This window comes from Ambystoma mexicanum, chromosome 1q, assembly GCF_040938575.1.
Source record: "Ambystoma mexicanum isolate Mex_15411 chromosome 1q, UKY_AmexF1_1, whole genome shotgun sequence".
In the NCBI taxonomy this organism is placed as follows: Eukaryota; Metazoa; Chordata; class Amphibia; order Caudata; family Ambystomatidae; genus Ambystoma; species Ambystoma mexicanum.
In genome coordinates, this window is record NC_090922.1 from 792,225,765 (window position 1) to 792,253,090 (window position 27,326).

General features: G+C 48.0%; 1 protein-coding gene across 6 annotated transcripts in view; it reads left to right on the top strand.

Annotated features, from left to right (window-relative positions):
• The window catches only part of ODR4 (odr-4 GPCR localization factor homolog), a 1,066,769-nt gene that overhangs the window by 143,208 nt on the left and 896,235 nt on the right, over nt 1-27,326 (top strand). For all 6 annotated transcript variants that reach the window (XM_069641378.1, XM_069641383.1, XM_069641382.1 and 3 more), the window contains one exon: nt 25,053-25,190. In XM_069641378.1, coding sequence (XP_069497479.1) covers nt 25,053-25,190 — 138 coding nt within the window. The remainder of the gene's footprint in view (nt 1-25,052; nt 25,191-27,326) is intronic.

Sequence of the window (27,326 nt, forward strand, 5' to 3'; positions counted from 1 at the left end):
TAGTGAGCAAGGGTTGCGGGGGACAATCCCCCCAGCCACAAGTCCGACCCCACTGAAACACCTAAACTCACACCATGAAAAGTTCAGACTTTTGGTAGTCCGAACTTTCCGTGGTGTTTGTTTTAGGTATTTTGGTGGGGTCGGACTTTCAAATTCGGTCAATTCATCCTATACCAGTTCTCCCCACTCGAGGACCAGGCTCGTATGGGTCCATCTCCCCCAAATATCAGCAGTAGGGTGGATGGGTAAGTGTCAGTAGTCAATGGATGGCAAGGCTTGATGCATACCATAGCAATCAACGCTGACCTGCCACATCACCAATAAGGTGTATTACTGACACCATTCACACATGTGTATACGATTCTGGGAGTTGTAATATGCCACCGTTAATCACAAGATGGCCTAAATGAGAGGTGGGATGCGGGTGAACCGCACATCCTGTCCCCTGTTCGTCTCGGAGAAGGGCTGCAAGGATCCTGATACTCAACGCAACCCGATCATTTAAGCATCCTGAATGTTTCCCGCTGCAAGACAAAGATTTAATGCTCAAGATGAGGAGGCCCTTGCAGAATAACTCGGCGGGACTCCAGATTGTCTTCCAGGGATTCAGAAAAGGATATGGTATGGGCACTAACGGATCCAAATAGACCCCTTGGTCAACAGATTATGATCCTCGAAGGGAAAAAGCTAACTCATCCCAACCCTCCCTCTCCCCCCTGCAGCAGTGCTTTCGAAGGAGAACTGTTTTCTCCCACCCCTGCAACTAGAGCATTTATTAACAGAAATACTTCCTTCCCAAAGGGAAAACGATATTGCAGATGTTGGAACTTACTAGGGGCTTCTCTGTCCCTTTAATGGCCTTTCAAACACCAGAAACCCACAAAATGAACTTTTCTGCAGGGGTACAGCCAGGAGGCAAGCATACTAACAGCCAAACTTCAGCTGCTGCACTGGAAACAACTTGAAAGAAATCCAAAATGGTGGTAAACCTTTTAAAGAATTAACTACTTTGGCTTGGAGTAGGGCTGGGTTCTGAGACAAAGAGTTTGGTGAGGAAGCTGGAGGGCGCCAGAGAAGGGGTGTCCCTGAGCCCAGAAGAGAAGTGTGAGCCAGTGAGGGAGAGGAGAACCACCTGAACACCAGAGGAGGGCTGTTCTCCAGTGAGACTGGGAGATCTCCTGGATCCCCAAAAGGGGGCTGTGGTCCAGTGCAGTGAGGGGTAGCAGAGCCCTGTGAGCCATAAAGGGGCTGGGGGGGATGTCCATTGAGAGGGGACGAACCCCCTTGATATCCCTAACCCAAAAGAGGTGCAAGGGTGCAAAGTACTAAGAGGGGGAAGTGGGTGGGTGAAAAGTACTGAGAGAGAGTGATTTTGAGCCCTCGACGAGGGGGTTTGTAACAAAAGGAGAGCCCTTTGGAACCCGAGAAGAGGGGGTTGGTCCAGTGGGGGGAAGAGAGCCCATGAGCCGAAAGGGGGGGGGGGGGGGTGCATGTATACCAGTGAAATGGGGAGAGTGACTTTGATCCTCGGAAGAGGGGACCTGTAACAGAAGAGAGGAGTCCTTGGTTCTGGAAGAAATTAATAACTAACAGTGACAGGGAGAGCCCCAGTGAAAGTGAGGACTTTTGAGAGGAAGCCCTGAATCCTGAGATAGGTGGGGCGAGGCCTTGTGGTCCCCATAAGAAACTATATGGACTGAGATCTAGAAATAACTGAACAAGAGACCTCCCTGTTTGAACCTTCTGTATGGCTTTTGCTGGTCTTCATATATAATCCTGCTTTTAAGGACTATGTTTCCCAAGAACCTTTCTTTTTGTTATTGCAATCCTGAACTAATTTTCATGCCATAGTCTTGTATGTTTTATTTTTTCTTAATAAACCCCTTTTATAACGATATTCCTGTGTCAGTATTTGTGTGTTCCCTTGGCCTTGTGAAAGAGTATAAATACAGTAATACATGTTCATGGTACACACAAGGCAACCTGGCCCCTGACAGACAGTAACTGTGCCAATTGTATGTAGCATGACATGTCTGACACACAGTAAAGGTATGGCAATTCAAGAAATTAGTTCTGTGAAGAGCAGATGCAGATTTGTGTTCATGTCGTGGTGTGAACATGCCACAACACGTTTTGTGTATGTGTTTGTTATTTTTTTTCCTTTCATCCCTAGACCGAGAAAAGTATGCAATGATGGTGAAATATAGGCATGTGTGTGAACAAATATGGTGTGTTATCACTGCACATGTGGCTTCAAATGGCACCAGACACTGCACATGCACAATAGTGATGAGCCAATGTGTGCTGGTCAGTTAATGGCCTTTCCTAATGTGCAAGTTGTGTAACATGCACCCTGATATCTGTAATGTGCGAGGAGCTGCCCAAGAAGCTAAGTAACATGTTGATCCTGAGTTTGTGTTGTTTACAGCCATTTGCTGTCTGTTCTTTACCTGTGTGATACATTTCAATGGATGTCGCATCATCTCCCAACTAGTGATTTCACTCATGTTGTATGCCTTCTGTCTGACTTTGGACACACAGTGGCTCCATCTGTGTACATTGTGGGAGGATAAGGGGAATTTTAAAACAGTATTTTAGCTTCTGATTAGAATCAGATGTTGTGCATATAGTCTGACATCTAGTGGTAATCGCAGAGTATTGCATCTTTCTTTCGAGGATCGAAAGGGGGACATGGACATGGCTGTTTTTGTAACACTATTCCTAACGTGACGTGTAGTGTACTCAAAATCCCTCACACGTCGAGGTCCCTCAGATTGTTTGTTTACGCCCAGCTAGCTGGTCGCCATATGCAGAGCTTGTAAGAGAAATATTGCAAAACGTCTAATTTCTTTGTCCCACGACCGTTGGTCGTCTTAGTCTTCAACCTTTTTCTTTGACGACTGCTGTGGACCCCTATGCCGGAGATGTCTATGACTTTCGGCGACTGGTGCTTCAGTCGACGCTGTCGACCGAGTGGCCTCGGCCCTCGGGCCAGGCCTATACAGTAGGGAGAGTGGGGTGCCCAGGGTTTGATTCTTTAAGAATGCATTTCCTTTTCCCCTCTCTTTTCCCTTCTTGTCTGGCTGCCGCCATTTACCTCTACTATGGAGAGGACTCCCTTTAAGTTATGTCTGTCCTGTAACGGAAAGTACCTGTGGAAGGACACTCACCGAAATTGTAACAAGTGTCTGCCTCGTGATCACGACGAGCGATCCTGCAAGTCCTGCTTACTTTTTCATTTAAAGATGCTAAAAGTTTGGCGGGCAAAGCAGTGGGTGGCCTACGCCATGCAGCAGGCATAAAGGGTAGATCCCCCCCGCCACCGTTGGTGCAGGCGGCTCGAGTGACGAGGACTCAAGCGGCGGCCATGGCTCTGATGCTGAGGCCATAGACTTAGCCGAGGAACCGTCCGGTACTGCTATTTGGAAACTACATCCCGGTGACAGGGGCACACCCGCACCACAGAAGGATAAACCCACAACCCCACGCACTCCCTCAACGGATATGTCAAGGAAGCAACAGACGCCAACAGGCGTCCCCACAAGATCGGCCGCCCTCCCCGCATCCGACGCCTCGGCATGCATCCGGGCATTCAACACACAAGGGCGTCTCTGCTAAAAACACTAGGGCGCTGACGCACCATCGAAGACCTCGACGATGCCTACAGACGCGTCAACCTCTCTCCCAAACCTGCCGGAGATAAGCAAGAGATGTGCTAACATCATTTTAGCGCGAATAAGCTAAAAACTATATGCTCTCGTCGAGGGGAGTATTCATATGGGTCCCAGCCCCTCTCCAAGACTGTCTGACAAGGCCACTCCCTCTATGGACCCCTTTTCTCCTAGAGAGCCTTTCCCTCCTCCTGACCCCTCTGGGTCATCTCCATGGACCAGAGTAAGGTTTGAAAGCTATATGGACAAGCTGTCTAAATTTGTAGACTTCTCTGACAAATATTTTAACTGTGAGACCTAGGGAGGATTCCTGCCCTAGTTTTCCAAAGGTACAAAAACTCTCCAGCTAGACGCCACAGAAAGAGATTTTTGAATACTCAGAGCCTGAAGAGGTCTATGAGGATCCCTATGACCAACAAGACAATCCTTTTGGGCTGGATTTACCTGACCCATGTCCAGATTGGGGCCAAGATCAGCCTGCTGAGGAAACACCTTGGCTTTCACCGACCCGCAACACCTGACCCAGATGCCCGTTTCCTTGATTCCCTCCCACCCCCCTCCTCGCCTCTACCGAGACAGGCTTCACCCATTGATGATCAAATGGCATTCAATGCAATTCTGAAAAGGGCTGCAGAATGTTTTCAGATTGCCACTCAGGAGGCTATATAGGATACTGACTTTGTAGAAGACATCCCAAAGGAAAAACCACCCGCAAGCTAGCTGGTCGCCATATGCAGAGCTTGTAAGAGAAATATTGCAAAACGTCTAATACCCCTGCTGAACTCTGTCAAGAAGCGCATAGCACATTCCTTACTGTCCCCTTCACTTACAAGAGCCGTCATCCCTAGGGTTGAAAAATAGTTTTGCCCCTCCCCTTCTGACCCGTTGTACACCCGGGGGCATACCACTCCAGACTCACTAGTAGTTACTACTACCAGGAAGAGAGCTGGGGTGTCATTGTCCACTTTGGAACAGCCCCCCCGACAAAGACTGTTAAAAAGCTATACGCCCTCAGCAAGTGCATCACAACCTCAGTGACATATTCCACCAAGATTGCTAATAACACTAAACTTCTTGCAAGCTATAGTGATGTGCAGTGGAATTTACTCCAGGAGGGTCTCCAGGAAGTCCAGAACTGGTACGATCATGCCTGCTGGCCGTTGTCTCGGTAGGGAAACAGGTCACCCATAACATCCTCTAAAATATGTTGGATGCAGCCGGGACGGCGGGGCGAACCGTGGCCCAGGGCACTCTTCTAAAAAGGCATGCCTGGCTCAAAAACTCAGGGTTCAAATCGGAAAACTCAGGCCTCACTTATAAACAAACCAGTGGAAGACTCTAATTTGTTTGGGAAAGCTGTGGACGATGCCCTAGAAACAGCGAAAAAAGAGCATGAGACTCTTAAATCCCTTCATCAAATTACTTCCCGCCCTTAACAACAGCGGGGAGGTAACTCTCGCTGCTCCTTTCAGGAAGCAATCTTGTTCCTGCTCCCCACATAATCAGTATGGAACAGGGGGTATGCCATGGTCCTCCGGGCAAGGCGCAGCTGCCACCAGTCAATACCAACAGAGGGCTCAGCGAAGAGGCAATGGCAGGGGTAGGTACTCCACCCCTAGAGGCTCCCCGGCCTCCAATCAGAAATGACTCGCCAGTCCGGGTCTCCTCCCATGCACCCCCGGTCAGGGGACATTTAACATCTTTTCTTCATGCATGGGAGGGGGGTCACTTCAGACCAGTGAGTGCTCAAGACCATAGCCCACGGTTACTGTATCGAGTTCCACCGGCTACCTCGATACCTTCCACCAACATCCAGACGCCTGTCTCCAGCACACCTGCAGATTCTGCTGGAAGAGGTGCAGATCCTTCAAGAAAAGTGCACCACAGAAGTCGGTCCTATTCATCAGTTAAACAAGGGTATTTGTTCAGTGTACTTCCTTGTACCCAAAAAGGATCTCACCATGCGCCCTGTGTTAGACTTGCGCCCAGCGAACAAATTTGTCAAACCACAAAAGTGCAGAATGACAACGTTGCAGGAGGTAATCCCCCTGTTAGCACACGGGGATTACATGGCCACATTGGATATGAAAGATGCATACTTTCATTTTTCAATGTTGCCGGTGCACAGAAAGTACCTAAGATTCATGATAGAGGACAAGCACTATTAGTTTGAGGTCCTTCCCTTCTCGGAAGCCATCGTTCTCTCTCTGCAGTGGTGGTCAAGGGAGAACCTCTTGCAGGGGAAATCCTTCACCACCCCCGCAGTAGAAGCCACTCTCACCACGGACGCATCTCTCACTGGGTGGGGGGCTCACCTCCTTCAGACGGCGCACAGCGTTTGGTCCCCAGCAGTAGGATCCACCCACATAAACCTGTTGAATTACTGCCAGTGTCCAAAGCCCTGAAGACCTTCCAAACATACCTACAGGGAAAGACAGTCCTAGTCCTCATGTACAGCACCACAACCATGTATTACCTGAACAAGCAAGGCGGCACGCACTCCGCAGGGCTATCCAAACTGTCTCAGAACATATGGAAATGGGCTCTGAAACACAAGATGCTCCTCCTGTCACAACACGTTCCAGGGGAACTCAATTTTGTGGCGGATGGGCTCAGCAGAGATTTCCCACTACCCATAGAGAACGAGTAGTGATTGCACAAAGACATTGTTCTCAATGTCTTCGCAGACTGGGGCTTCCCAGACTTGTTTGCAACTCTGGAGAACGCACAATGCCCAGATTACACCTCCAGGTACCCGCATAACTGCTCCCAGGGGGAACGGTCTATGGATAACATGGTCCGGGAAATTTGTCTACGCTTTTCTGTCATGCTGCTTGCCTTGGGGTCTCCTTACCTGAAGCGGTGCCCCCCATCCTGGCAGCTGTACCCGCATTTCCGTTTGGTGGTTCCGGGGTTGTCCTTGGTTTCGGGCGCTTCCGGGTTCTCTGGGCACGCTGGTCTGCCCATGCGCGGGTGGCAGTGTCCCGCTCTCCGCGCAAGCCCGGTGCACAACGCACTCGGTTCGAACGAACCTGCGGTCCAAGTCTCCTTTTGGGCATACCAACGCCTGGGAGACAGCACGGCTTGCGATGCGTTCCAAGCCTCCTAGGTGTTGGTAGCCCTATATAGGGAGCCCGGCCATTCATTCAAACCGTGTCTCAACGCGGTTTGTTTAGGATCGTGTCCACGCCGGTTCCTTGTGTTCGAGCCTTACCTGTTGCCTGATTCTTGTTCTTCCTTGTTCCGGGTTCCTCTCTGTTTGGCTCTGCTGTCCTGCCTCTCTTCTTTTCCCTTGCCCTGAGGAAGGGGTTCCCCCTCAACTTCGCCCTGTCCTGGATCCCTTTCCTGTCCTGGGGTGGTTCCCCTTTGTTAGGCAGAAACCTGTGCAGTTCCCTTAGGGACCACTGCAAAAGGCTTAAGACTACAGGTGTTGGCAGTAAACCCAATTGGTAGCAGTCTGTACCACCCAGATTTACCTGGTAGCTGTGGCTGAGCAGCCAGACTTCTCTCAAGAAGAGTTAGACAGTATATAGAGTATACAAGATAAGTACCAAAATACAGTAGCACAAGCAAACACTGACCAGAGCTTGGGTATAAAAGTATATAATTATTTATTTAAAAACACACTTTGTAATATACACTAACACTAATATGGCAAGCAAGTTCAAACGCAGTCACTATTAATATATATACATCCATGATTACTTATTGAACAAGTCTTAGTTAAAACACCACTTGTTTTCAGACAGAGGTGAGCGCTTAATCTAAGATGGCGCTCCAATAAGTTAGTTAAAAAGAGAGGGAAAAGGACAGAATTAGGAAAATACACAATACCAACACTTTAAGAGAACCAGAGCATGTCAGAAAAGGCACAGTCTACTGAGGAGCAAGAAAGTCATATGCCAGGCCCACTCTGGGAGAGAGCAAGGCGGAATGTGTCCAAGATCACACAGTTGAATAGTACTTTAAAGAGTCTTTGCAGATAGTTCAAAAAGGGTTGGATTAAGTCAGGAAAAGTTAGTTTGCAGGTCCCAAGTCACCCCAGGATAGAAAGTCAAGGATTTACGGGACACCTTGAACCTCTGTTGCAAGGGAGACCAGGCGGGAAACAGTACCTGAAATGGTGAGAAAGCTCCAGCGGGGGCAGTTGATCCTGGCAGCGGTTGCAAGTCGGTGCTTCGTCCAGGGGAAGAGGAGATCTCGACGTGGAGGAAGGCTGGAGGTCGTTGCACTGCCAGGGAAGAAACCAGCTGCGGAGTTTCCCGGTTAAAAGGTACTACCCTTTTATTCGCGGTAGTGGTGAAGCGTGGCTATCCGGCCGCCGGGGTGCTTTGCAGTTCAGAGGAAGAAGACTCTCCGGGATGAAGATCTTCTCTGTCGTTGGGAAGTGGTGAGGCGGTTCAGCAGGGCTCCACCGGTGGTGTCGTCATTGCAGGTCAACTCAGCTTCTCCCTCTTCGGATTCTTTGGTCCTGTGGCGACTTCTGAAGTTCCAGTCCCCAAAGCCCTGCTTTTATGCAGAAAACCCCCATTCTTCAGTCCTAGCTGTCACTCAAACATGCTAAGTGGTGAGCCGGGCGGCTCACCACTGGGCCAATCACACAAGAGTGCGACTTGAGTTGCCGAGGCAACTCAGTCCAGGGTGCCTAAACCCCCCCTCCCACACATCCTGTAGACCCAGACGGAGTGGCTCGACTTGGGTTGGAGTTACAGAGGCGAACACAAGCGCCATTTTAAAACCGAGTCCTGGACAAAAAGACCCAACCAGGGAATAAATATTAAATAAATAACCAGGCGGTATCTTTAACATTGCACCAAAATAAGTGGTGCATTTAAAATGAATGGGAAAATATTTCGCTTGGTAACCACTGCCACCAGCCAGAAACTCGACGAGGGGGGACTGCACGGTGCCCCCTCGAAAAACAGTCCCAGGGGCAATCTAATTACCCCTACCAGTACTTCCACAATATGATGGTTTGTACTGGTTCTGTTCCCAATTTAAGACTAGTAAAGTCAATGGTGACTTTACATGCCCTGGGAGACAGTAGTCAGTCCCAGGGTATACAGTCTATGTTTGGGGGTCACTATGACACCCCTGTGATACTGCACTGAGGGTGCTGTGTAACACACTTACAAAAATACAAGAAACCCTATGGGGTAAGAGACCCCATAGCCCATAAAACACATTACAAAGTCAAAGGCTATCTCAAATCATGTCTAAGAGTGGGAAAAAAGAGTCTCACTCTTAGCAGGAGAAAAAAAAAACCCCAAAAATCCAGCAAAGCTGCTGGGGGACTCACTAGGTTTGGGAAATTAGCCTTAACAGAGAATTCTCCCTAACACCCTTTAGTCCACCATCCGGGTTGACCCTTGGAATATCTGTTCCATCCTGCTGTCCCTTGCCTTCTTGCCTGCTCAGCCTTCTCCTGCCTTGGTACATTGCCCCTTTTGGAGGCTCTACAACTTTTACCATCTGATCTTCGGCTCCTCCATTTCCAGATCCTGTTGTCTTCGGTGGGACCCTGAACTATCTACAGGATACTTCCCCTGTCAGTGCTTGCACTGTCCTGACGCCACGTAAATCAGGGGAGAGTGCACCCGTGGCGTTGGGAGCTGGTTCACCTCCAAGCCGGTCCTCATTCGGGCAGGAGTTGGGCTGGTTTCCCACGTCACCCACATCATCTCCACAGGACCTCTGGCAGTCTGGCATCATCTTCGAAGCTCTTAACTGGACGAACAGGTACGAAGCATCCTCGTGCCGCCTTCCTTAACATTTTCCCCGACTCCCCTACTCAATAAGATGGATGCACCAGGAACCAGTAACCATGATCCTGGTATCCCCGATGTGGGCCCGCCAACCCTAGTTCTCTCATCTGATGGCAATGTCGGTCTCACCGGCAAGGAAGCTGCCATGCCCGTACAACATGCTGTCACAGGACAAGGGGGAAACACTCCATCCATGCCCGCAAACTCTCAATTTAGCAGCCTGGCTCCTGAGATCATAGAGTTCGGACACCTCCAACTCCCTCAAAGATGCATGGACATACTTACAGAAGCACGAAAGCCTAACACCAGACAATGCTACTCCAATAAATGGAAATGCTTTGTCTGGTGCAATTCCAAGGGCGTCAATCCCATCGACTGCTTACCAAAACATATTGTCTTGTACCTGACTCACCTACTAGAGTCAGGTCTGGTCTTCAATTCCCTAAAGGTCCACTTAGCTGCACTCTCAGCTTACACCACGTCCAAGAAAAAGGTTTTGTGGTGGAAAATTCCAGTAATCAAGGCTTTTATGGAAGGGGTTAAAAGACTTCATCCCCCTATTTCAAACCCTGCTCCCGGATGGGACCTGAATGTGGTACTGATGAGACTAATGGGGCCTCCCTTTGAACCTATGCATAAGGCTAGCCTTAAAGCACGCCCATACAAGACTGCCTTCCTGGTGGCAGTCACATCCTTAAGGAGAGTTACTGAATTGCAGGCCCTTTCAGTTCAAGACCCATTTGTCACGTCAAGGATAAGGTGGTCCTGTGCACTCACCCACGGTTTTCGCCTAAATTCATTTGGAAGTTCCATGTGAACCAATCAATAGAACTGCCCACCTTTTTCCAGAACCCCACTAACATGTCAGAAAGAAGCCTCCACACACTTGATGTGAGGAGAGCAGTGATATATTATCTTGAAAAAACTAAACCACTAAGAAAAATGAACCCGTTTTTCGTTTCAGTGGCAGCTGGTAGAGAAGGAGACCCTGTCTCTAAATCAGCCATCTCGAAGTGGATCGGAAACTGCATCACACTGTGCTACTCTCTTGCGAAGAGATCTACTCCTCCAAGCTTATAGCTCACTCTACTCTGGGCACTGGGGCTTTCATAGCATTCATTGCAAATGTTCCTTTTTGAGTCCATTTGTAAAGCAGCAATCTGAGTTCTGTACACACCTTTACACAACACTGTCTAGATACACACTCTAGATGGGACTCTCAGGTGGGAAAAGCAGTGCTAATACATCTCTTTGCTACTGTTCCTTCACTCATCCCACCATCTCTGGGTACTGCTCACAAGTCTATGCACATCATGTGATTCTAAGCAGATTAACAAGCATCAGAAGACATGCATTAGTCACCGTAATTGCATTTCTGATGATTGTATCTGCTTAGATTCACATGCGCCCACCCGTCCTCCCCTCTTGGAGCAGAAGGAACATAGTCATCTTACACCTTTCTCTCTCTCTGTACTCACGGTAGTCATAGGCTCCCTCACAGCAGAAAAAGCACAATCGGAGGGACCTCGATGCATGAGGGATTTTGGGTAAACTACACGTCACGTTAGGGATAGTGTTACAAGCACGCCCATGTCGACGTCCCCCCCCCTTTAGATGCTCGAAAGAAAGATGCAAAACTACACGATTACCACTGGATGTCGGACTATATGCATAGCATGTGAATCTAAGCAGATACGATCATCAGAAATGCTATTACGGTGAGTAATGCATGTCATACAAGGCCTTCCTTTCATGAAAAATGTCTACAATTCAGCTAGCATTGCTTCCTGTCAACTTTGTACAGTATCTGCTGTCACAATGCCACCATTCTCCCAGGTTTGGTACAGGACATGGGCATGCATTCTTCATCAGACAATTGACTTTTCACTTGTGTCACATTCACCAGTTGATTTTGCACCAGTAATTGAATAGTACACTGGGCATGAGTGACAATGATTTATTATTTACAAATCTGGATTAATGTGGGAAGGGGTTTTATAGTTTGTTTTTGATCTGTTGAAAGTTCCAATTCTGTGCTTTGGATGCCTTCTCTCGACAATGGGTTGTGAATTGTGTTCTATTTTTTTTATGTTATTCGTTTTTTCTTTTGTTTACCTATTGCTTTAGTTTTAAGATGAATTATTAGAAAGTTTGATATTATTGTATTTTTGTCTTTGATAATTTTTATATGTTTTATTTACATTGTGCAATGAAATGATTTCTGTAAGGTTCTTTTGAAACCCAAACATAAAAAAAAGAATGATCTAATTTCAGTGATAGGATATCCTTGCCTGGAGCCTTAACAGATGTGAAATTCTTGATTGCACCGCAAACGCCTCTGTTATAGTGTTCTGTGGATCCACTGTATTTTATAGAGCTAAGGATGGGATCTCTGCCTCCTCTATCCATCCCCAACTTACTTCTGTCTAATTTTGCTTTTGTTCAGCTCACTGTAGTACCACTGAAAACCTCCCATTCACCTCAATAGGATCCTGCACTTTAGTACCCGTTCTCTGTTGATAGACTACGTCAGTAGTTGACTACCATTACCCTCCTTCATTTAGCTTCCTTTCAATGTGTTCCTCCATAATCGAACATACCAGTCATAAGCTAAACTCTGCAATCTACTTTTCCAGCCCTCTGTAGACCCCTGTAAAAATATAATTTCCTATGTATTTTCCCATTACTATTTTCAGTTTGGCTGATGCGTTTTTCAATGTTCAAACCTCAAGGTAAAGTGTTAATGTGTGTCAAAAATCTAGACAATCGGAGAAGACCATTTCAAGAAATTGTGTTCAGAAAATGAATTTACCCAATGGCAAATTTTATTCTAAGTAACAAGAAAACGCCTTTGAACCTTATAAAAGTCAGCATTATTAATTACATTTGACCTGACCAGTTGGTTGCCAAATTGGTTGAAGGTCCATCCACGTTTGGAAACTTCAAAGGAGAAATCACTTTTTCATTTTCCTATGTAATGTGCTTGATGTGTGATGTTTACCTTGACCATACTGCTGCCAAATTGGAGTGTGTGTTTGTGTGTGTGTGTGTAACGACAGCAGTTAGGGTGGTTTAAAAGGCCTGAAAAAACCCTTCGCACTGAAAAGTGAAAGCAGAATTGACCATTGAAACCAAGACACAAACAGCACAGCACCACACAGTAGCCATCACTGGAAGTTCACCTCTCGTTCGGTGCCAGCTGAGTACTGCATTGTAGGTATGCAAATTAGTTAAAATGTCGAGTCTTGTTGCAGGAACATATCTTTGTCTAAAGGGCAGTGCTATTTTATACATAATATTTTTCAACCCAAGACAAACCGCACTCAAGGATTCAGACATCTGTATACATGTTTTACCCTTATTAGGGATTTTCAATTAAGAACAGTCCAAACGCTTATGGTTGGAGCTTTAGAGCATGTTGAGCAAACACCAGCAAGGTTTTGGTGGGTTTTTAAGGTGAACTTTCAGTGAGGGCTACTTGGTGTCCTTGTGTGTTACTTGGCTGCCATGGCTAATTCTACTTTCACATTTCAACTGGAAATTCCGGGAAAGATTTGTCAAAAGATGAAAAGGCTGTTAAGGGGAGCACTTGTGAGCTGAACAAGATGATCGCCTTAAGGTGAAGCTCTGCTCTGCAAGGTTAGGCCTGGCAAGATGAGGGACTGTTGAAATGCAATGTTAGGCTGTGAAAACTGTTCTGGACACAGACCTAACTGCAGTGCGGCAGCGGCTAGGATATTAGCTTGATTGGCCTCCCCGCAGCTGAGAGTCCAGCAGTAGTGTGGAACAATGGGTGCAACTTTACTGAGAGGCGGCAGAAGCTGCAGGGGTGCACCTCGGGTGAGTCTGGAGAGAAGCGAAGGTGGTACCGCTGCAATGCTCCACTGAAGGTGTTCCTTTTTGGACATATGGTGAGGGTCGGGACCCTCTTGGTATGGCACACTTGCCACAGCTCTGGTTTGTAGCCAGCGGCTCAACCCAGCCAGGGACCAAGGAGCCGGGATCCAGCGAAATATGGCAGCCGCTAGGATTCAAATGGAACATGTGTATGCAGGGTGCGTTCCCGCATACACGCTTAGCGGGGAGTAGGTCAAAGCTCTAATCAAGACCATTACAGTGGGCAATAAACAGCGGAATGCCCACTGAAGTGCCACTACATGACTGGAACAGTCAGGACAAGGTGGAGGTGATCAATGGTGCCGCATAGCACTCCGGTTACTTGCCGTTTGGGGCTTTGTGCCTTAGTTGGCTCCTGTCGGTCACGGAGGCTTGAGGCGGACGAGTGGGGGCTTGACTGTCTTGTGAAGCTATCCCGTGGACCTGCAGCTCAATAAGAGGTGAAGGAGAATGGCATCAGGAAAGGGAAAGGAAAAAACATTGATGAAGATGCTGATTTTTTTTTTCATGGCCCACAGTGGGCAACGCAGTCTGGAAAAGCCTATGCCCCAGGATCCGGTCATGGCAGCGTTGGGTTGGATAGAGAAGTTGATGTCACGGTTGGAAGTCAAACTCGATAAACTGACTGAGAAAGTGGCCCATCTAGAAATGAAAACCTCCACACTGGAATCGAAGACTAGTGAGCTGGATAAACAATGCACGCAAACTTTACCCCTGGTGCAAAAAATCAGTCCTGATGTGGAGTCGGTGCCAAGGGGTAGCAGGGTACGGACAACAGACTTCCTTGAGAATGTAATGCACACTACACAGCTGCGTATTATTGGTCTCCCAACGGGAGTGGAGGAGGATGACCTGATGGACTTTGTCTCGACCTGGCTCTGAGCTGCTCTATACCGGTGCTGACATGAGGTCCCACTCTTTTCATGCAGCCACGGACTCCTGCGACAGACAGGATCTTGAAGGTGGCAGCGGGCAAGAAAACTGTGGAATTTCAAGACCATAGTATCTATCTTTTTTTCCAGAGCTCTCTCTAGCCACTGTGAGAAACCTGAGGGTATTCTCCCTGTAAAACCTCGGAGTCCCTTTTTCAGGTGGCCAGGACACGGCCATCGCTGTTGGATCCAGTTCCTGGGGGTGGACCAGTAGGGGAGAATCACCTGGGCAGAGGAACCTATAGTTGTGCTCGGGGGAAGGCCCGAGGTGAGATGCAGTATGTTGTAGACTAAGAATACGAGGAGGGTGAGAACCCGGAGACTTTTGTGGGATACACTACATCTGGCCCCCTTTGTGCCATAAAGTCTCCCATATCAGAATCTACCACCCCCCCATCTGGGAAATCCTCTAGGAACACGAACCATATTAAAGTAGAAAATCACATCTCCCAGTAACCCTGCCTTCCCACTTCCTACCTGAAAACTCTCAACCATTCTTCTCCACATCTTTTTGATTATTCTTTTAAGAAAACTCCCATCGGCCCTGACAACACACTACCGGTCCCAGAATCCCCTGGAGTCATTTCACAAACCCTGACAATCCCGTTCCCCTGAATGTCAATTTCTTGTTCAAATGTAACCTACCCTTCCGAGATCCCCACCAACCCAAATACGAAGGCCTTTATTCCATACAACACTTCTTTCCCTTTTGCCCCGGCAAGACATCTGGAAATTCTACCTCTCCCCTTTTCCGACACAAACCGTCTTTCACATCACAACAGACTAATCCCAGAACCATTTACTTGACACATCCCAAACCCAGCGTCAGGCAAAGTCGGGCAATTACCCTGAATCACTCACACCTGACGGCCCTTTCCTTTCAAAATAGGGATAAAAGCTGCATCCAAAGAGCACAGGACAGTCAAGGCGAATACAGCAGCAAGCACGACGAGACGGCTACCATGCAGCAGTTCAAATGAAGAAGAAAGGGGGCAAGAATTGGGAGGGAGGCGTGGTGAGAAGTAACCTTTCCCTTTTTGTCCCAGGCCCGCAGAACCTTCTTGGAACAGAGCCTAAGACTGCAATGAATAGCACAAGTGTCCAGCAGCAGATGTCAACGATATACGGGGCAAGCCTATGCCGATAAGCAGGCGTGAAGGAAGCTCCTACGCCCGTGGTACCAGCCTTGACTCCAGTGAACCTAAAAGCCAAGCGGTTCGGCACAGCTGGTGAGTTGAGGGGAGAACCGATAAGAACTGGGCTGTGATGAGTGAGAATTACATAGTGTCAAGTTTCAAAACAAGGCTGATGAACCTTTGTTTGAACTGTAGAAAGTGTGAAGGGGAGACGAGAAGCAGAGGGAAACTGGCACCACATGTGGGCCAACTCGAGAAACTGTGGTCGAGCCTCAGATGAGAGAACCAACAAGTACCAGAAGGCCACAGGAGGCAAATTAGTTCAAATCAGTCATACAGAGGGTCCAGCAAAATCCCTGTACAATCGAAAGACGTTGATCTACAAGCAATGGGAAAGGAAGGGAAGTGAATCCCGAAACCATTGAATTGTACAAAAGAAAACAGTGAAAGTAAAGAGGGGTCAGCACCCAGAAGAGGTGGACCCAGGTGTGAGCCACTATCACCCTGCTTGAGAGCCATAATAAACCCGGTGAAAGGGGGCTAGGAATCGAGCGGGGTCAGAGCCCGGCAGAGGGGGATCCAAGGGTGAAAAGGTGTCACCCCGACATTGAGGAGCTAGAGACGGCAAGAGTGAACGCAAAGGAGGGATGCCCGAGATGAAGCTATCACCCGAGTACTGACAGTCAAGCGAGGTCCGAGCGCGGCAGAGTGAGATCCAGGGGTAAAGCTATCATTCAAACTCAAAGAAAGAAACTGATATAAAATTAAGGAATGCAATTGAGAAGCGTCAGCTCAGAAGAGGGGGACCCAGGGGTGAAACCATCACCCATATATAACGTTAACAAACTTTCATTTGTTAAAGGAAATTTTGTTATATGAACACATCAGGCACCCAAGGCAAGAGACTTTCTAAGGAACGAGACTTGGCCATTGACTTCCTGAGAACTGCCATTAGAACTGTTGTCTCGTGTTAGAGAAGCCAGAGACTGTATTGTGCTCCAAGCTCCCATCATACCCCGCGTCCAAAACGTGGGGAAGGGAGACCCAGGCAACTGCACCCTGACCTTTGGGAACACGTCTTTCTTTTCCTGAACTATCCCACACCCCTTTTTGTATTAGTTGTGAGGTTTGGCAATAGGTTTCTTAGTATAGGCCCTTGACACAACACTACTAGGACTGCCTTATTTTTCATTTGATATTTGACGCTTGTTCCCATTTTAGAGTAAGCGTTTTTCCAACCTGCATACAACACTTAATTGTCAATAAACACCCTTGAACTGTGATCACTTGTGTCTGTCTTACTTGTTGTCACCATGTGTTTCTCACACCACCGAAACGAAGGCCCCTGAATGTAGCAAAGAAAGCTTTTTTTGGAACGTGTGGTCAAAGCGGGCCTGCTCTGTCCAGCCAAGCTCAGGGTGTCTTGGAATGGGAAGGATTACCTTTTTTGGGATGCAGAAGGGTCAGAAAAACTGTTGAAATCTATTCCCACTGACGCTGATACAGGATGAAAGGTTCAGAGACAAGCGAGTATTGTCTCCCTTCATTTTGTCTTTGAAATGTTTTGGTTGTTTAGTCCCCTAGTGTGCACCTTTCAGGAATTTTGAGTTTGCCATATAAGGTCCCCCTTAAACCCAAGGGTTACCTTCTAATAATCTCTGTGGACATACCTTGGGCACCATCTGACGACTTCTTTGGTTTCAAGAGTTCCCGTCTGCGCCCCCCTCCTAGTTAACGTGGACTCTCAAGGTTGTTGCCAAATAAGACTCAGTGGCCCTCATTACGACCCTGGCGGAATACGAAAAACGATGGCGGAAATGTAATACTGCCATCGAATACCGCCCGTTGCGATCATGACCCGTCACCGTAAAGTACGATGCCATTAGCGACACCGTAGCGAACGCCAACGCTAACTGCACCAAGTACGCGCACGCGCGCCCTGCAAAACCGCAATATCCGCCATGGCGCAACGGTACGCGAATGCTGACCCCAGCGGACATTCACCTAACGCCATCAAGCATGGCGGAAAGTACCATTCCGCCATGGCGAGAACTACGGCATCGCGAACCAACCGTAATGGCCCTACTGAGTGCCTGTACTCCACTCCCTGGCCACATTGCACAACTCCTCGTAGGCGCAATGCAGTCACACCATGCAACCAGCAAAATGTACAAGTCACCCATGCATGCCAACGAACAAATGCATGCAGGGGCCCCAAGTGCCCTGTGAGTGGCCATCCACAATTGGCAACACACCATTGCCGTACTGATGCAGCACAGGCATCTGAAGGTGCAAGTACACCAAAACGAACAGAAAATTCCATGACACAAAACAACAACAGTCCCCCATCGCTTGCCACCAGTGCAAATCAACATCCAAAGCAGTAACCTGAGGGAGACTGCACCAGCCCTGTACACATGCCAGTAGTCAAACCAACCATCAGCATAAGGACGTACCACACAACTGTACCCAGAAGCCGGAACCCAATGCAGAACACCTCACAATACATCGCGCCACAAATCGGAATATGCCACATTACTAGCAAAGAATAACGCTACACGGTAAATATCTGAATATAAATTTAATGCACATCAAAATCACCAAGCCCATACAGCCATTAGAACATAAAATCACAAATGATCAGCATTACTGTGGGCTGCATCCGCAATAAATGACCAGCTTCCCCATGTGTGACGCCCTGTACCTTCATGGCACACAGGGGCTACATCAACGTCCAAAAAGGCAACATGGAAGCGCCTAGGACCGCAGGGCCGTCCCATGAAGTAGGCACTAGTCCAGCTGGAAGCTAGGTATGCTGCACCTAGCCACTAGTACTGCGTAAGGGCATGTGGGCCATTGGCGATCGTCCCATAAGATCGTAATGGTGCTCCACTGATTAACTCGAAGCTGCAGGTGTCGACTGTAGAAGCCATCTGCAGGAGTGGCGTACAGATGGCAGCGGCAGAAGGGGAGGAGATACCTGTCACCCAAATGAAAAAAATGATAGTATGGGCATCCGAACTCCATATGCATTACTCACTTCATTCAACACACCAAACCTACAACCATATGCATGCCAGCCCACTCATAAGGACCAATTGCACCCAAAAATCACTTGCGAATCATTACGACACAAATCGAGGTGAATACACTATTTCAAACGAGTGTCTGTGTGCATGCGCCTGTCAGAACAGGATCCATCAGATGGGATCATCAACGTGCATAGACACAAGTGATTGAAGGCGCGTCGAGACAGGGAGGGTTCAACAAGAGCAGACAGACGATGGTCCCACTATGGCAGGCTTGCATCACATAGCGCAGGGGAAGGGGACAGATTCCAAATAGGCATGTACATGGCAGACTCCCAATTAAATCATCTTTCCATGCATCCATTCATCATTCCCTCATCCCGTAATGAAAACGCCTGAATATTCACTCACATAACATTCGAAATTTCCATAGCGTCTGTGCGTAATGCAGCCTTCAAAATCCACTGTGCTCCTGCCCGGATTCCTTGTGTAGTGAAGTCACATGTATTTGGGAACGTCCTGCCTTATCGTCCACTACGCCATGGCGCATCCCATTCAGACCATATCAATCATTGCATTCCCGTCATGGGCCCTGTCCCAAGGACATTCAACAATAGAACGTTACATTTCCAGTCAGACCTGTGGGCGTCTCCACGCCGCTAGTTGAAAACCGAAAGCGCTGTCCTTCGAATTCCTCATTTGCAACATCACGTTGAAAAGGCATCTGTGAACGCTTGTATTCACAAATACATGTATGCAGTGCGGCTGTGTGTGAAAATGGTAACTGGCCTCAATCACTGATGGGACTCCCCGCCGTCGGAGGACGTCGGTACAGTGCTGCATGAGGGTCCACCGTTGATCGAGCACTACATTCCACTGACCCTTCACAAGTCTGCTCGCGAATGCAAATATAGTATGTGCAACAATGGGACCATAGCAGAATTAACATATAAACCAATATTCCACAGCCATCGGGATTAAGAACATGATTGCAAATGCAAGATGCCATGCGTCGAATTGCAGCGTCGTGTGCAGGACGTGCTCGCACGAAAGGCATTGCAGCTGACACAGGTGGAATGAATCACCACAGGTGAAGGCTATACAGCCTGAAAACACATAAATTGCATACCCAAACCCCTCCCACAACCACACCCACTCCAGAATGCTACCGGCAGGACTAGCGATGTTGGGCCTGGGGGACCTGATTGCACTGCAAGTACTCCAACTTCAAGAGGAAGACGAACGCCAACGACTGCAACAACCGGCCGCACAGAGGAGACGCAGGAGGAGGAGGAGGAGGGCAAGGCATGGCCAGCAAGCCCCACCAGCACAGCCACTACCACCACGCAGGCAGCCCGCAATCCCACGCCTCCGAGCTAATCCGTTCAACCTCACAGCTGAGCAGATCCACACCCTCTACCGTTTGGACCGGGACACCATAACCGCCATTGTCGACATGACACACGCTGACCTTGTCAGCATGATAGATAGCCCAACCGCCATCCCACCCCTACTGAAGGTGGTGTCTGTACTCCACTTCCTGGCCACAGGCACCTACCAGCACACAGTCGGACAGTTGCATGGCATTTCACAGCCACTATTCTCACGGACACTATTCCAAGTGCTTGATGCCCTCTTGAAGCACTCAGACGACATCACTTTACCACGCTCGGAGCAGGAGCTAACCAACACAAAAGTGGGATTCCATGCACTTGGCGGCATACCGGGTTGCATTGGTGCCAGCGACTGCACCCATGTGGAATTGGTTGTCCCACATGCCATGGAGGCCCAGTACCGCAACCGGAAACAATATCATTCTATCAATGTGCAAATGGTGTGTGACTCCAACAGGATCTTTACACATTGTTCTGCCCGATTTCCGGGATCAACACATGATTCTATGGTCTTGCGGAACTCTAGAATACCACGCTACATGGAGCGACACGCAGGGCGTCGATCCTGGCTACTCGGTGAGTCTCATTTAATGCATGAGTATGTGGGGTAGGTGATGCGTGAATGACCTGGCAGGAAGGGGGGGGGTGCGTACGTAGCAATGACATTCCACAAACATCCTTTCTTGTCCACATACAGGTGATTGCGGGTATCCACTGAAGAAATGGCTCCTTACACCAATCCGGAACCCACAGGACCAGCATGAGGAGGACTACAACCATGCCCACTCACGTACCCGTGTGGTCATAGAACAGGCATTCGGCCTACTGAAGGCTCGTTTCCGCTGCCTCAGCAGGTCTGGCGGGGCACTCCTGTACCGCCATGAGAGGGTGGCAAAGATGGTCATGGCATGTGTCATGCTACACAACATGTGCGTACGTAGGAATGTGGCCATGCCCCCCGACGCAGAACTGCTAGCACCTGAAGATGGTCATGATGAGGGTGGGGATGTGGCAGCACCTCAAGGGGTCCGCGAGGCACAGGAGGCCCGTGAATTACGGCAGAATCTCATAGATGCATGCTTCTAGCACTCACGCCTGGTGGCTGTTACATGGACACGGGACTTGTGGCACTGTGTGTGTCTGGGACATGCACAATATGGACTGTACGCCAGGATAGGCCTCGTACACAGAGATCAATGTCCACACATCTCATAGGATGAATATGAAGATTTGTATTGCAGATGTGAGAAGACATTACACACCCAATCGACCCGCCACCCAAAGAAGCCCAACACACCCCCTCCACCCTCCTACCTCCCCCCCGAACACCAGTGTCCAATGACGCTCATTGTCAGTGGGCAGACGCTATTGCAAGCCCCCTCTCCGGGTATCAGGGGCACCCCTGCCTGTGGAGCGCCGGGTCCTCCCAGATCTACGTTGGGGGCTGCCCTGGACGGAACTTGCAACGGATGATGTCTCTGCCTGCTCACGTCCATGCATGTCCCTAAGGGTTTGTGAGAGCTCAGTGAGCACACGGCGCACAGCGGCAAGTTCACCACATACGTCTTTGGACGTCGCATGCAGTTCACCCCTCAGGCTCTCGGTACTTCTCTCCATTTGTGCCCTTAGTGTCTCTGTACTTCGCTCGATTTCTGCCCTAAGTGTCTCAGTAGATGTTTCAATGGCTGCCTTAGAACCCCCACATTCATCAGCATGCTCCTTGAGGAGCGTGGCCATTTGCTGCTGTTGCACTATCATCTGCTCGAGGGACTGTTGCCTCTGCTGGGCCATGCCCATTTGCGGTGGTGTCACAGAGGGGCTGGACGCCTCATGTTGCCTTGCAACAGGCCTTGTTGGGGTTGGCCAGTCGTCGTCTTGTGGGTGCCCCTGCGTGGTGTCCTCATGGTGTACGGGATGAAACATACAGGGGGATTGGGACAGGTCATGGATGGATCCTACATCTACAGCACCGTTTTCTGTGTCGGAGCATGCTGGCATGAAAGCAGTTTCACCTATGGTGCTGCTGCCACCAGAAGCAGTGCCTTCTGTGGCATCCATTGGGGGGACCTGTGGTGCTGCTGTTGTGGACATGCTGGCTGCTGGGGTGCCTGTTGATGTCCCCTCCAGTGTGCTGCCACTCGATTTGTGCAGCTGCCGTGCCTTGATCCGTGCAGCTGAGGTGGAGGGTCTTTGGCCGTTGGTCTTGGCCCTCTTTGCAGGTGTGCTGGTAGGGGTGTCCTGAAGCTCCTCGTTGGAATCGGACCCTGTGGTGGAGTAAAGGAGGGCGAGCGTTATTCATGGGTCTGTGGTGATTGTAATGGCAATTGTATCACATGCATTGGGGTGGTACCTGGGGGTGATTTGGGTCAGGGCCTTGGAGGTGGTCTCATTTTTGTGTGCATTGGGGATGCAGTTATTTTGCAGTCTGCAGTTAGGGTGTGCATGCTGCACATGTAGGGTGTGTTTTTTGGTTTTTTGAATATTTAGTTATTTGATCTGACTTTTAAGGGACGCTGTCATGGCATTGTATGTGGTCGTTCTCCTGAACATGTGTTTCTATTGCACTATGGGGACACATGGTACTTCACATGGTTGGTAATTGGGGATTTGCCATAGTTTTATTTGGGCCACCTACCTGATTCTTCTGATGTCTGCACTCCTTTCTCCATCCCTCCGACTCCCTCTATGCTCTCCATTCCGATGGTGGAGGCACAGATTTCTTCCCAGGGGGTCAACTTGATGGGTGATTCCGATCCTCCCCCGGTAGCTGTGGCAATGTTCCGGTTGGCAGAGAGTATGCTCCGGACGCGTATCCGTAGGTCGTCCCATCGCTTTCTGCATTGCTGTGGGTTGCGGGGTGCGGTCCCCACCGCACTTACCCGCTGTGCCACCAGCGCCCATATGGCCTTCTTGTTCGCAAGTGCCGTCCTGGTCATTTGCGTGGAGAAGACGACGGCAGCGTTCTCCTGGAGGGTCTCTGTGAGCACGGTGAGTTCCTCGTGGGAGAAGTGGACCTGCCGCTTGCGGTCGCACGCTTTTTTAGCAACTTTTCCCATATTGATTTTTTGGACTGGGGTGGCTAACGGGTTGGGATGTGTCTCAGGGTCGGATTTTAATGGTTGTGTTGGGATTCTGGTTTTATAGGTGTACGGCGTGCTGTTTCCCGTTCCGGCCCCATGTTTTTACTTCCGTTTCCGTATATTTACGGTGACCGTATTTTGCGCTGACCGCTCATTACGGTGACCGGTAAGATGGGTGGCGGAATTGCACCTAGGGCGACGTACGACGGCGGTAAGGGGCGTTTTGGGGTCATTTCCGCCATCGCTGACTTTGCACTTCCGCCATGGCGTAATGCTCGTGCCCGATGGGTCAGAATTAGCCGCACTTTCCTCCATCGTGCAGTGGCGGAAACGCTATTTACGCTATGGCGGTCATGTCAGTTGATTTCCGCCAGGGTCGTAATGAGGGCCAGTGAGTGAACTTTATTGCGGTTGTAAGATGTTGGAGCTTCCTACTTTTGTACCTTTGTATTGTTTTTACAAGATTAAAACAAATAAATACACATTTTAAGAAAAAGCTATTAAGAAAAGAAAAAAGTTTGTTTTCAGCTTGGTCCCATTCTTTTTCCATAGAGAAAAACTGCATCGATTGAACACCCGTAGGGTGAAAACCACTGGACAGATTTGTACCAAATAAGAAACCGTTTTGGCACAAAGCTTGTTTGGGGTAAACCCATCCAGTCATTTAAAAAATATTTCAGAGATGAGGGTCTCTCCTTGTTCCCAAAAACATGCATGTCTCTCCAGCGGTGCTTTACAGCAGCTTTACAGCAATGACAATGGCTTTTCAGAAATGAACAACCGCCATGTTTTGTTTTTTTGCTCAATGTGAGCGATCCCTGTTGGAATATCACGTGATGCCGAAAATGAAAAGTGCTAAAAATGCTATTTGGAGGAGTACAATTGGTACATTCACATTAGAATGGATGTGGGGAAGGTGAAAGAGGACATGTGAAATGGGGAAGTTGGGGATGGCCGAAGAGCCAGTTATGGGTAGAACCTTTCGGCATTTTAGGGGAATCACAACGGCATCTCAGGAGAAACCGTGATAATGCCACAAGACACGCTCAGAAAGGAAATTGTCACATGATCCAAAGAATGTTGGTGGGAATGGGCAAGGATTAGGAAGGGAAAGGGAAATTGAGGGAAGTGGGGGGGACCAAGAAAAGAAGAGGGTGACGCATGGTGTGTGCCTGTAAGGACGGGAAAGACATTTTAATGTTCTAGCATTTTTTTCATTTATTGTGGGAATCGGCTAACTGCAGTAATATGCATAATTAAAAATTATTTCGGGGGAATGATGGTGGGGAAAAGTACGTGGAAAAAATATTTTACAAATGAATGTCTTTTGGAAAAATTGGTGCAACATGCACACTGGACATCTAACCCTACCCCTGATAATTCTGTTAATTAAAACAAAGACTTGTTGAACCCTGAGTAAAGGGTGACGTTGGTCATTGCCCAACTGTTCCTTTATCTCTGTTCTGTTTTCAGACAAACCGAAGACAGGAGAATTCTTCAGATCTTTTTTACCGAACAATTGACTTTCTTTTATTTATGTCATGGAAGTTGTTTAATTCCAAAGCTTTAAGTAGTTTAGTATTCATTTTCTTGGATCCTGGCTTTTATTTATGTCATTTCCAGGATAATGACACCCAGTTGTGCAAGGGCAAGATAAAGGAAATGCTATAGATCGATTGGCACAGTTCCTGGAATCCATTGTGTGCTCAGGAAGAACCAACACATTTCAGTATTAAGAATTGCAAAAGAATGCAATAACTTCCAAATATTTACTTTTGGAATTTTATCAGAGAAAGTAAGTGATGTGTCAAAGGTGGACCCATACCTTCCCAGTGGATGAATAAAGAGGAAGTGAGTTAACTAAAGCGCTGCTCCTGTCCCTCGTATTGCCACTCGCTGTGGTGGGCAAGATTAATCTACCTTCTGGGTGACGAAGGAATACTAAATGTTGGGGTCAATCTGAAACTGTGTGATGGGTCATTCTTATACTGCCTGATGAGCTATCATTCCTTGACTTCTGAATTGATTCCTAATGGGTTTAATAAAAATGTTTTTTTTTTGTGAAGACTAAAACTACTTATTTCAGCCACATTTGTTTGAAGCGGTGTTGCATTTGCTGCTCATATCTTTCATTTTAATCTTTTGCAGTTTTCTCTACAAAGAGATTTTGTAGTATTGGCTGTTCAGACACCTTCAAAAGAGGATCAAAATGATGCTTCCCAGATAAAAAACAAACAAAAGTTAGATAGCATTGATGAAGAGTGGGTTACAGAGCATGCACGCCAGGTAAGACTGAACTACCTTTTTGCAGTCCTCATGACCGAAGTTCTCAAATGATGCACTTTTTATTTGAACAAAGAAATGGTGTTCGACTCTTAATGGTAGAGTTTGTTCTAAATGCAACAGAACTATTCAGAGTGTCAAAGTGAAAGTCACTTGTTTGTCAAGATCTCTGTGGGCTTAGGAATCTACTCGTGCAGCTCTCTTCAGAATAGATAATGGCACACTTTACCTTTCAGGCAGAACTAATAAAAGGTAATCCATATGACCAGATATTTTCCACTTATGAGAGCTGAGTCCTACGTTGCCTATCTTTTTGTATGAGAGGAGGGTGGAGTAAAAAGGCAAGCAGACTGGCCACATGCATTCCCCTTGTCTGCCTTTTCCCTTGGTGAATAACTGAATTGAACCACCAGCAATTATATGTGACATCACTCTAGCCGAAGTACATTTGGTTAATTTATTTTTTATTACACTGCTGCTGTAGAAGTCATAGAGTTAAAGTTACAAGCCATTTAGGACAATGTGAAATCCTTTTCCTGGAACTTTTGACTTCATCCATGAAAGTTCACCAACCTTGACCAAGCGATTTATCAGTCTTCCTACAAACACATATGCCAAATATGGTGAAGTTTCATGCATATTTTTAGTTATGCATTTCGATTCATAATGCTATTTGGCCAAAGTGCTCTACAGTTTGGTTAAAGGCACTTCAGAAAAATCCTAAATGACAGAGTAATCCACAGGCAGTGTGGATATTCCTGTTGAGGAGTGATAAAGAGGCAAGCTTGGATGCGAACATACTGACAGAGGCAGGGTGTACTACAGTTTAGGAACCAAAAGAGAGAAGGAACGGAAATGGGACTGAAAGCAGGTTACATAGGGAATGGCCAGAAAGCAAAGTATACAGTGTGTGACTTAAGAATTGATAGAAACGAGGGGGGTGAGAGAAGGGTAGAGTTGCTCAGCTCAAAATAACTAAAGGTCCTTGGAAGAATGAAGAGAAGACAATGCAGCTAAATAAGATGGAGAATTAAAGGTCTTCCCGCGCATTGCAATTTTCGGCATTGAATTTTCATGACAAAAAAGAATGTGAAAAAAAGATGTTACCATTTGGGTTTCCACAAACCTCCTTCAAACACACTTTCAGAATTGTGTGCTTTGATTTATGAAGTTTTTGGCACACACAACGTCCTTATCTTGAATAGGTGCATGCCACAGAATAAAATTGAAAATTCGATCAGCTAAACTCTAGATACTTACTTTAAAAAAGAAAGTAAATATATATTTGAATATGCGTACAAATAATGGGGGAAAAGTATGTCTGTGCAACTCTCTGTTGTGCGGAATAGGTGTCCACTCTATGAAGAACATGAGTCTGCTGACTGCAGGTCCCTGACTAAGGCTGATATTCCCCTGATCAGTCGAGGTAGAGATACAATGGTTTAGTTAGATTTTTGTGTTGACATTTCTTGTTTTCTTTTGTCAGGGTTCTGGAACCACCTTTTATGGTTTGTACGTACTGGGTGCAGTGCCTGTTGCCTCCTCCTTATTACTTAATAAAGTACCTCTTTTTACAACTCATATGGCGTCCGACTACATTCAACACTGGCGACAAGGGGTTCCTGAAGCAGAAAGGAGTGCCGGCGACGAATCTCTGCCGACTTCCATGAGCCCAACGCAGATCGTCTGACAGGAGGGGCACCGCTCGCTCGATCATGAGTGGAGAAGAGGCAGAACAGGCGAGAGAAACACGACAACAGGCACCGCGGTCCCTGGCGCACAGGTCAGAAAGGGAGTGCTGTGCTGTGGAGGGGCGGGGAGTAACGGCCCAGTTTGGGGTTTGCTCGCGCACACCCGTGAGCCACGCAGCGTGAGTCCCCATATAGAAGGCGTGGCGATCATGTGCACCCTCAGCTGATAATCTCCTTCGGAGGTGGTGCCCTAGCAACGCAAAGCGTCGGAGAAAGCAGCACCCATGCTCTGAAGCCTCAACCCTATTGTGAAGCATGTTGCTAGGCAATGCAGCAATCCTGGCAAGCTGCATTGAGAAACAATAGGAAGGCTTGTGACAGTATTGTGATGACACACAAAGGAGTTTCAGCCCACAATACAATAGAATTGTGCAGAGAACACCTGCTC